Source organism: Colossoma macropomum, unplaced genomic scaffold (assembly GCF_904425465.1).
Source record: "Colossoma macropomum unplaced genomic scaffold, Colossoma_macropomum, whole genome shotgun sequence".
Taxonomy (NCBI): Eukaryota; Metazoa; Chordata; class Actinopteri; order Characiformes; family Serrasalmidae; genus Colossoma; species Colossoma macropomum.
This window is the reverse complement of record NW_023494810.1, coordinates 33,206,250-33,218,336: the sequence shown is the minus strand read 5'-3', so window position 1 is coordinate 33,218,336 and position 12,087 is coordinate 33,206,250. Positions and strand designations below refer to the sequence as shown.

Below are 12,087 nucleotides of genomic sequence, written 5' to 3'. Positions count from 1 at the left end.
GCGACTTCCCACACGGAGAGGGAAAAAAAGGAAAAAACGACAGCTGGATTGCGTAACAGCTGCGAAAACCGGCTGACTTTCTCCGTTTAGTCCCGAAAAGTGACCAGTGGCCGGACAAAGCAACTGGTAGTGTGGAAAACAGACCAAACGAACCAAAAACAGCCCGAGGCGAGATGCTAACAGGCTAAAAATGTTTTAACACGCTCTAACGGTCACCCCTCATTCAAAAAACGTCGCGCGCTGGAACTTGGCGCTCGGCCCGCATTCGAACCAAATCACTGTTAGCCAATGGTCTCCCGGTGGAGGGTGCCAATACTTACGTGTAATGCTGCGGAAAGGTGAGGCTCTCCACTCCGGTCCACGGCACGATGAAGATCAGCACAATCTGGAGGGAAACCAGGCAGACGACGCTGCAGGAGCGAGTCAGTATCGCCATGTTCCATTAAAACCGGCCAAAACGAGGTCCACAAAAACGGCTCGGAACGTGACAGGAGAAAGAGGGATATCCAGATAACCGGGGCGCCGAGAGCGGAGAGATAATCTCGGCTCGGGTAGCAGGGGGCGCGGAAAAGCTGTAGATGCCCGTGGAGGGGGGCTTTGTGGTGGTGATGCTGCGTGTGTGAGGAGACTAGTGATGGAGAGAGTCGATTCAACTTGGCGAACCGACTCTTTCGGACTGCCCGTTTCTAATGAATCGAAAGGTTCGATTCAACGAGTCACTGATAACACGAGTCACGTCAAAACCACCTCCTTGTCCACTTTATCAGCTCCACTGACCATATAGTTTCACTGTAGTCCATCTGTTTCTCTGCCTGCTTTGTTACCCTGTTCTTCAATGGTCAGGACCCCCACAGAGCAGGTGGTGGGTCATTCTCAGCACGGGTGTGTGTGTTAGTGTGTGTTGTGCTGGTACAAGTGGATCAGACACAGCAGTGCTGCTGGAGTTTTTAAACACTGTGTCCACTCACTGTCCACTCTATCAGACACTCCTATCTTGTCGGTCCACCTTGTAGATGTAAAGTCAGAGCCGATAGCTCATCTGCTGCTGCACAGTTTGTGTTGGTCATCCTCTAGTCCTTCATCAGTGGTCACAGGACACTGCCCACAGGACGCTGTCGGCTGGATGTTTTTAGTTCTCAGTCCAGCAGTGACACTGAGGCGTTTAAAGAGTCCAGCAGCACCGCTGTGTCTGATCCACTTGCACCAGCACAACACACACTAACACACCACCACCATGTCAGTGTTACTGCAGTGCTGAGAATGATCCACCACCCAAATAGTACCTGCTCTGTGAGGGTCCATGGGGGTCCTGACCATTGAAGAACAGGCTAACAAAGTATGCAGTGAAACAGATGGACCACAGTCTGTAACTGTAGCACTACAGAGTGAATCTAAATGGTCAGTGGAGCTGATAAAGTGGACAGTGAGTGTAGAAACAAGGAGGCGGACTTAATGTTATGGCTGATCAGTGTATATATGTGTGTGTATAATGAATCAGATTCTATGATAGTGAATATTAACGTTACAGTAAGTATATTTATATTTATGATAAGTAAAATTGTTAAAAGGTCAATATCCGAGTTATATCCAACTTGCTTTAGTTGGACTGTATCGATTCAATCAGTTTATTGAAAAGAATCGATTCAAATGAACTGATTCAGAATCGAGTCAGACTTGCTGTAGGAGACTGCGGAGCCGCCCACAGACCTTCACAAACATATTAATCAAAACTTCTGAGAGTAAAAGCGCAGATCTGGGATCAGGTTCATTCTGCACAGAATTAAACTGATAAATATGATTTGATAAATATGAATCATTCTTTTTGAACTCCAGCACTGCAAACAGCACCAACCACGGAGCACGTATAAGCAGATATTCAGTGTTAAACTGACTGTAATTATATACATTCCATATTGGTGCTGCAGTTGGACTTTGTTTTGGTGCTGTTTGAAAATATTGATCTACACTGTGAAAACAGTGATTTGAACTTATCTGATTCAAATATGTACACCTTTTTCAGATGTCAATAATTGTGTTGATGCAAAATGTAATTATTTATTAACGTGCATCTGATGTATATAATTCACTTTAAAATGACTATGGTTTAAAATATACTATGCATAACCAGTAGTTTTGAGGTGAAGATCAGGGAGAACTTTAATCAGTCATTTTTAAAGAGCCCAGATCCTGCAGTTTGTTGTATTTTATCAGTTTCTCTAAAATCTACTTTTGATTTTTGTGTAGATTCATGTACCAAACACAGTCGCAAGTCATGTTTCCATGACTATGTTCCAACCTCTAGTTATCCCTTAGAACTAAACAGGCTGTTAGTGGCTCGGCTAACCTACTGAAAGTGTGGAAATTAGTTTTTCTATGATCCGAGACCTTTAAAAGTAGGAGGTGTAGCGTAACCATGGAAATAGGTGTAGCGCACGTGTGTCAGGCTCCAGTCCTTGTGGGCCAAAACACTGCAGACTTCAACAGACGGCCTCATTAAACACACCTGATTCAGCTCATCGGCTAATTAACAAGACCTTCATGAACTGGATTCAGACCGTTAGATGAGGGAAAACGCTGATAGAAACTGGTAAAAACTGGCCTGGAAGGCCCCCAGTTTGACATGCCTGGTGCAGCGTAAACACGGAAATAGGTACATTGTAACCAAGGAAATCGGTGCAGTGCGGCCTTGAAAAAGACTGTAGTGAAATTATAAAAACAGGTGTGGCGGAAGATAGAAATGAGAGTAGTTTAGCCATGAAAGTGGCATAGTGCAACCATGGAAATGAGTGTAGTGTTGCCATGGGAATTAGTGTAGTGTAACCATGGAAATGGATTCAAAGTGACCATAGATGTGGATGTGGTGTAACCATGGAAATGGATGTAGAGTGACCATAGTAATGGATGTGGTGTAACCATGGAAATGGATGTAGAGTGACCATAGTAATGGATGTGGTGTAACCATGGAAATGGATGTAGAGTGACCATAGAAATGGATGTGGTGTAACCATGGAAATGGATGTAGAGTGACCATAGAAATGGATGCTGTGTAACCATGGAAATGGGTGTCGTCCACTGGTCCTGATCCTACCTGATAAACCTATTTAGGATTCTATAATTCTATCCTGATTATGACAGACCTGCACTATTTATTTACAGATCGTCCTGCATAGTCTTTGAACTTGTGGGACGTGAGAAAAGCTGGATTTTGAAAAGTGGGGGTTTGGGACACGTCCACAGTGGAAACTACACTTATATCAGGTGGGGTTCGAATTAGACCCTGTTTTACAGTACAGAGAGACCTGAGGGGCCTCAGGGCTGCCTGGTTCAGTAGTTTCTTGCTCCAACCCCTCACCCATCACTCATCAGCTCACTGAGTCCTGTATGAGTTGAATCAGGTGGGCTACAGCAGGATACGCTGCTTTTTCCCCCCAACTCTCTGCTTTGCACCTGTTGTTAGTGCCAGCTGCAGTGTGTAGAGCAGAGCCGTAGGGACCCCTTCACAGCATCATTTCCCACTCAAACAGGCCTATTTAAAGCAACTGTATGGATGTTTTACACTGGAGCTATGAGGCTAATGCATATATAGCTACACGTGTGCAATGATTTCTATTATGCTCATGCTATTATGCAAATTAAGCCCACCCCTCCTTAACCATTCCATCCTTTTTTGGATTATCAGTTATTTTGTTTTCTATGTTATTTTGTACAACCTTTTACATTAAAAAGCCAAACTGTGTGTTTTATTGACCTCTTTACTTTAAATACAGGTCAAACAATGCCATACCATGCTTATTTGATTTTCACATATACTGTTTTCTGTTGCAAGGGCTCAACTGCTGAAGAATTACTTGATAGGAATGTTGGGAAATGTTCACAAAACATCTTGGGGCATTTTTTACACAATACTGAGTCCGCACCCAGGACTGATTCTGGGCTCGTTTGGGAGGAGAGGCTCATTATCGCTGGTTTGCTTTCAAACAATTCCATCCAAAACCTGGATCGATTGCGCAATTCCATTCGTCACCTTTCCGCACACAGGTTTGAAAAATGGTCGGCACAGCTTCGTCCGTTTGCGGACGTTTGTTTTCTTTGGATATAAACACGGCTAAGAAGCGGCTAAGAACACTTTTTGGATATGTGGTATTTCACCATGCAGGAGCGCCTTCAAACAAGGAGCTGTTCTCACATGAGAAGGAAGGGAAGTGTCACGATAAGTGGAAGCAGTTGTGGTTACAAAATGAACCAATCATGCAACCTCACAAATGGCGCTGGGATCGGATAGCTTCCACAGCGGGCTGCACCAGAGGTTGCTGAAAGCGAAACCGAGACCACCAGTTTCAGGAACACCAGAGATCGGTTCTCTGGACCGCTGCCGGGCTCGGAAACAGCTTTCACATTTGACAAAACGTACCAAACTAGCAGAGCAAGCGGTACTGGGTCTGGAAAAAAGAACTTGTGTGAAAATGCCCTGGAACAGGGGATGCAGTCATGCTCAAGTATAAAACGAGCATCCAAGAAAGGCCTAGTCCTTTATGAGAGAGGACGAGACGAGACTCGCAGCTTTGCCAAAAAATGCAAATAATCTAACAGGCCAACTTCTCTGGCCTCGAGCTGTTACCAGTGTAAAGTTGAAAAGCCAGGGTGCTCAAGGTATGGAAACCTGCACATCTGTGAAGGCACCATTAAAGCTGAACACATTTGGGAGCGACATATGCCGCCTTCTGGGACACCAGAGCTTATTTCAGCACGACAACACCAAGAAGCGTTCTGCACATGTTGCAACAGCATGGCTAGACTGACCTGCCTGCAGTCCAGACCTGTCTCCCATTGAAAACGTGCATTATGAAGTGCAAAATATGACAAAATATGAGCTTCATTTCTATATACGGACTGGTGAGTGAACGGTACGTTTAATGCTTGAACAATGTTTACTTGCAATGTTAAACTCTTTTCTGTGGAAAAGTGAAGACAATTTAGTTTTTCTGATATGATCCCTTTAAGATTAATAAAGCTGCAGTTAACACACACGTTCTCTCTCTTCCTCACAACACCGTCTCTCTCTCTGTCAGTTCAGCAGGCTATAATCCAGCTGTCACGGCCTGAACTGTACAGCCTAATTACTGACACACACTGACCATGCTGTGCACTGCAGGAGGGACACACACACACACACACACACACACACACACACACACACACACACACAATCTTCTCTTATGTTCCTTGTGAGGTCTTCCATAGTTTTCTACTGATTTTTGTGTTACTGTAGCCAAATAATACTACACCTACACCTGACTTAACTTCAGTATCCAAACCTAAACCTAACCTGAACCTCAGTATCCAAACCTAAACCTAACCTTGACCTCAGTATCCAAACCTAAACCTAACCTTAACCTCAGTATTCAAACCTAAACCCAACCTTAACCTCAGTATCCAAACCTAAACCTAACCTTGACCTCAGTATCCAAACCTAAACCTAACCTTAACCTCAGTATCCAAACCTAAACCTAACCTTAACCTCAGGATCCAAACCTAAACCTAACCTTGACCTCAGTATCCAAACCTAAACACAACCTTAACTTCATATCTAAAGCTAAACCTAAACCTAACCTTGACCTCAGTATCCAAACCTAAACCTAACCTTAACCTCAGTATCCAAACCTAAACCTAACCTTGACCTCAGTATCCAAACCTAAACCTAACCTTGACCTCAGTATCCAAACCTAAACCTAACCTTAACCTCAGTATCCAAACCTAAACCTAATCTTGACCTCAGTATCAAAACCTAAACCTAACCTTAACCTCAGTATCCAAACCTAAACCTAATCTTGACCTCAGTATTGAAACCTAAACCTAACCTTAACCTCAGTATCCAAACCTAAACCTAACCTTGACCTCAATATCAAAACCTAAACCTAACCTTAACCTCAGTATCCAAACCTAAACCTAGTCTTGACCTCAGTATTGAAACCTAAACCTAACCTTTTGCTCAGTATCTAAAAGGCATTTTTAATCTTTAACAACGTACTTAGTGGTGAAAACAGCACAGGCTGAAGTGAGAACCAGTAAAATTTCCACTTGAGCAAAAATGTCTTGCTATCCTCTCACTGTGAGAACATGAGAACATGTAGTCCTCAGAAGGATAGCAAAACACACACAGACACACACACACACCCCCCAATCCCCTTCTCTGTCTCTCACACACTCACTCTGTTGTGTGGAGTAACTGCGGATGGTGCTGAGTTTTGTCAGTGCGGTTGTGCAGTGTGTATCTGTGCTTCCTGCTCACTAAAGGGGGGGGGGCATTATTACAACATTATTACTGATCACAATTATTTTCCACAGCGGTCAGCTTTCACAATCATCTGTTTACATCAAACAGAATGTGAGGTGGGTGCGTTTATATTTGTCGAATTAAAGCAAACAATAAACAAAAGTAAGCAAAAACCTACGATTACAGTGATGTAACACCAGTAACTACAGGGACTTCAGTGCAAACTAATGGAGCTATTCTAAGAAGTGTGTAATAAAGACTCAGGCCTATGATGTTGTTTACTGTGAGCTGGGCACAATGTGACTATAATACTCTGATATCACAGTAGAAGCCAATGTGGTGCTCTTTCAGCAGCCGCCCATGACCTGTATTATTAGAGAAGTTTGAGTCAGTGAGTTTTCTGCTGAATTTAATACACGGGGAAATGAGTGTCTGTATTAACTGACTGTTCACTGCAGCAGACAGAGGTTAAGATTAAACACAGTGTTCCTTCACAAATCAAGCAAACAGTAAAAGTCTAATGACCGTTTCTCTGTATTAACACCATTCAGATCACACGAGCTCTGATAAAGGCCACAAAGAACTGACCACAAAATCAGCAAAACTGCAGGATTTTTACTCTCATCCTTCAGTCTTTCTCTCTCAGTCTTTTCCTGCCTCATACATCCTGCTCCTCCTTTTCTCTCTCCCTCCCTCTCTCTTCCTGCAAGTTTTAATCTCCCTCTCTCTGCAGGAGCTCCTCAGTGGTAATGAACCTGACCTTACAGCCCCGTCTCCAGCAGAGAGAGAGACAGAGAGAGAGAGAGAGAGAGAGAGAGAGAGAGAGAGAGAGAGAGAGAGAGAGAGAAGAGAAAGAGAGAGAGAGACAGGAGAGAGAGAGAGAGAGAGAGAGAGAAAGAAAGAGAGACACGAGTCAGGAGAGAACAAACAGAGAGAGAGAAAGAGAGGGGGAGAGAAAGAGAGACACGAGTCAGGAGAGAACAAACAGAGAAAGAGAAAGAGAGGGGGAGAGAAAGAGAGACACGAGTCAGGAGAGAACAAACAGAGAGAGAGAGAGAGAGAGAGAAAGAGGAGAGAGAGAAAGCGAGAGAAAGAAAGAGAGACATGAGTCAGGAGAGAACAGAGAGAGAGAGAGAGAGAGAGAGGAGAGAGAGAAAGCGAGAGAAAGAAAGAGAGACATGAGTCAGGAGGGAACAGAGAGAGAGAGAGAGAGAGAGAGACGGAGAGAGAGACAGAGACGAGTCAGTAGAGAACAAACAGAGAGAGAGAGAGACAGAAAGAGACAGATAGAGACACGAGTCAGGAGAGAACAGAGGGAGAGAGACAGAAAAGGAGAGAAATAGAAAAGGGAGGAGAGATTAGTTCATATTTCTGGAGGAAAAAGTGAGAAATATTCATATTTCGACTCTTTAACGACCTCATAATTCAGGGGATCCAGTGATTTTGGAGGGAAGAATGTTCACAGGACAAAAAGTTTCAGCTTTGAAACGTTTCTGATCATCACAGGAGGCGAAAGAGGCAGTTTTTGAGAACTCCATTCATTTTTCTCACAGAGAAATTCCTTTTAGACCCGGAGTTCCTTATACAGACGTAAGAGCACCGACTACAGCATGACGACACGACTACAGTGGTCTGTTAGAGCAGCGTTTCCCAGGCCGGTTCCTCAGGGCCCCCCAGACGCTCCACAGCTCTGCTCCAGCCGAACTCACAGTGCACAGGGACGAAGGAAGCGTCTGGGGGGCTGTGAGGACCAGTCTGGACACACTGTGTTAGAGATTTCTACAACAGCGCGGTTTGAGGCCCATATGTTATGATTTAAGCATGCAGTTAGCGCCACGCTACGCTTCCATTACTGGTTAGCTACATTAGCCTCGTAGCTCCAGTGCTAAAACTAAAGAAGCACCGACAACAAACACGTCTTGACCGATTGACTATATTTGGGGTAAGAGGAAGGAATCTGTGCAGCAGCCTTACCTCTCAACAGTTACAGCCTCAGATCTACAAACTACCTCAGAACTATGTGTATATTATTCTGAGTGCAGATCTGGAGTCAGTTTTAACTCCGTTCATTACAATATTAGAACACAATCCATCGATCGTTTCACTCTGGCTTTTTACGTACAACTTCCAGTCCCTCTCACTCAGTTTATAACTGCTTTGTTTATCGTTTTGTTAAAAGGGAATGCCACTGATTTTTCAAAATTTTTGCAAAATTGAGTGTTTGAGATTCATTAAACAGAGTCATTCAGAGTGGTTTGGTGTGAAATGGTTGATTGTAGAGACTCATTTCTTGGCAGAATTTAACTTTTGTTATGTTTATTATGGTAAAATAGTGGAAAATCTGAAATAATAATAAGTTTTCTTGGGGTCTATTTTGCCTCACAACACCCTGCATGTATCCCTCCGTTTTAGAAATATATTTTAGGCCAAAATTTTCCCAAAACTATCATAAAACTGAGACATCAGGCAGTGAATTCATAACCATTTCATGTAGGAACTTTCAGCTTTTAGAGGTGGACGTCTGGTTCCTATCACCACCACTGTGAACAGCTCTGACTCAGTAAGTTTCTCTAGAACAGAGAGTTTCACACCAAACCACTCTGAATGACTCTGTTTACATCTTAACCAGTTAATAATGCAGAAAATGTTCAAAAATAAGCGGAATTGCCCTGTAATATTTCATATTTCATTTTTAGTGTCTTTATTTTCCATTATTGCTTTTTTTATTATTCTTATTAGACTCTTTTGTTTTAGTGCTTCTTGTTTGTGTGTGTACACTGTAAATATGGGCTCATTCTAAGTTTGAATAAAGGTTTGAAGGCCTATTAGAGTTCATAGTGGTCATTAATCTCAGGACACATTCGCCCCCTAGTGGTCACACTCTGCTGTTTCATTTCCATCTTCTACAGAAAAAGATCAAAATAAAAAAATCCATTTTTAGACCAACAGGTTGAAGTTTAAGGCGTTTAATTAAGTAAAACAGGTATATAAATCAACTCTATGACATCACATCATTAAAAAATCAACATCAGTGCATCATCAGTATGTCATCATGTTATTCTGATTACAGGTGATGTGATTGTAAACATAAGCAGGTCAGCATCGTTTTTGATATAATCGTTTTCTATTTAAAAAATCAGATTTAGAACTTGACAGACTCTTTTATGACACCTTGATTCTAAGAATCACATAATATTTACACACAGAGACACACTTCTACCGTCATTACGTCACTTTTCAAAAAACGCTTTCCTGTTTGAGTGACTCTGCACATCTGAGTCATTTTCCCAGATTTCAGACCTCTGTGCTGCGCCATGTCATACTCACAGTATGAGTGGAGGTGAAGACCCTGTATAGACCCCCATAGACCCTCATAAAACTGCACACATGCAGGTCAAACATGATTTTCCCTTTTTTGCTCATGAAGTGCACTTAAAACGGCCCTAGTTCATTTTCCCATGTTCTCTTTATCCCTCACAATTAAACTGAGTATTTTTTGCTACTGCGCCTTTAAGACTGATATATGTAAATGAGCTCTGTTCTGATTGGCCGCCCTGTATTGCGACTCGTTCGGAAAGCAGTCCTCATTCTAAAACATTCCTTTCTCTCTCGCCCACTCACACAGCTGCTTATATGTAAATGCGTTGGGCTGTTATGACATCACAAAAAACTATGAGGTTGCCTTCAAATATAGGCCGTATATATGCAAATGTGTTGGGTTGTTATGGCGTCACAAATACCATGAGGTCGCTTTCGCAGTTTAGTTTTACATATTACTGTACGGACTGGAGAAGTGGTAAATTTTTTGAAAATTTAACAATTGTTTACATACTACATCAAACTTTTATTTTGAAAAATGTGCCCTTTAAATAGTCATGTGGCACACGACAGTTTACATTCTCTCAAATTAAATTTAAAAATCTGGATTCAGAAAGTGGTCTTATTCAAAAACATTCAACAACTGAAGTGAGTGGGCGGGGCTAAACTGCTGTAGGCGGAACAGCTGTTTATATGTAAATGTGTTGGGTCGTTATGACATCACAAAAAACTGTGAGGTTGCTTTCGCAGCTTAGTTTCAAATATGGACTGTATATTTGTAAATGCTTTAGGTTGTTATGACATCACAAATGCTATGAGGTCACTTTCTCAGCTTAGTGTCAAATATTTGCCGTGTGGACTGGAGAAGTGGTATGTTTCTGAAAATTTAATGTTTACATACGACATCAAACTTTTATTTTGAAAAATCTGGATTTCCTTTCTATGTGCCCTTTAAATAATGTGGGACAGTTTACATTCTCTAAAATGAAACGACAATCTGGATTCAGAAAGTGGTCTTATTCAAAAACCTTCTGCCCACTCTCTTCACTGTGAGTGGGCGGGGCTAAACTGCTATAGGCTGAACAGCTGTGTATATGTAAATGCTTTGGGTCATTATGACATCACAAATATCATGAGGTTGCTTTTGCAGCTTAGTTTCCTATATGGACTGTTTGGACTGGGAAAGTGGTTTATGGACTGTTTGGACTGGGAAAGTGTTTTTTTGAAAGTTTAACAATGTTTACAGACTACATCAAACACTTATTTTGGAAAATCTGGATTTCCTTCGTATGTGCCCTTTAAATAATCATCATGTGAGACACGACACTTTACATTCTTTAAAATAAACTGACTGCAGACTATGGTAAAGATATCGCGTGAGCTGAGCTGACGCTGTGTGGAGGTTATCTTAAGGTTTACAAAGCAAATCCTGAGTTATTGCATTAAAAGCACACGAGTGGCTGACGTCTCTTATTGGATGGGTTCACTCCCTTCTTTGGTGTTAAAAAAGCTCAAGTAGAGATCAGAAGCAAAAGTGCAAAACACTGTAGTGCTCAGAGGTGAAGGGGGGGGCAAGAAAGAGTGCTACAGGTCTTCAGCCTTGGAGAAGGAAAACAGAGGGAGAGGGAGAGAAAACTAAAGGAAGAGATAAAGGAAAAAAAAATGATAAAAGAAATACAGAAAAGCAAAGAGGAGTCCGTGCTACAGTGACTAAACCTTGAAAATAAAACAGAGATGAAAAGAACCAGAGAGAGTGTGTGAGAGAAGGAAAGACAAACTGCCTGTGTTGTTGACGGGGGGGGGTCAGTTTTGCCTAAGGCTGTATGTACAGTACTGTGCAAAGGTCTCAGGCACAAAAGCGCATCGTTTACAACCATTTATCTGCTTGTAAAATCACCATCTGTCATTAGCATAGATGCAAATAAACATAAGTAAAATTAACATGCATTCCCTTTTTAACAAAACAAACAAAATGTTGATATTTGGTGAGCTAGTTTGAAGAGCAGAGTTCCAGACATCACATATATTCCGTTGCTGTCCAAAGAAAAACATGCATCTCCATTTTTCTCAGTTTTTATTTTATTTGATACCTGGATCAACAGAAATTGTCCAAAATTGCTTGGAATGAAATCTCTTTCCATTGTCTTACATTGAAATGAACATTTTTGCCTTCTCCTGTAAAGTTGTCATTTTGGAGGTACTTGTTTTTCTTTGGACAGCAACAGCAATTTTTAAAAATTTCATCAGCAGCAGCTGTTTAATTTAAAGTCTGTGTAAAGTAAATTCAGAGATTTGTTTCTAAACACTTTATGTATCAGAAAACAACTGCTGAAAACATGAGCCACACACAGCATAACCCCGCCCCCAACACTATAACGCTATAAAACTAGAGCCACACACAGCATAACCCCGCCCCCAACACTATAACGCTATAAAACTAGAGCCATACTTAGCATAACCCCGCCCCCAACACTATAACGCTATAAAACTAGAGC

The 12,087-nt window shown here is 41.9% G+C and overlaps 1 protein-coding gene across 1 annotated transcript in view; it reads right to left on the bottom strand.

Annotated features, from left to right (window-relative positions):
- Nucleotides 1-761, bottom strand: part of cacna2d2b (calcium channel, voltage-dependent, alpha 2/delta subunit 2b) — a 100,532-nt gene extending 99,771 nt beyond the window's left edge. The window contains exon 1 of the mRNA XM_036559844.1: nt 321-761. Within this exon, the coding sequence (XP_036415737.1) occupies nt 321-436 (116 nt within the window). The 5' untranslated portion in view covers nt 437-761. The remainder of the gene's footprint in view (nt 1-320) is intronic.
- Nucleotides 762-12,087: the final 11,326 nt, after the last annotated feature.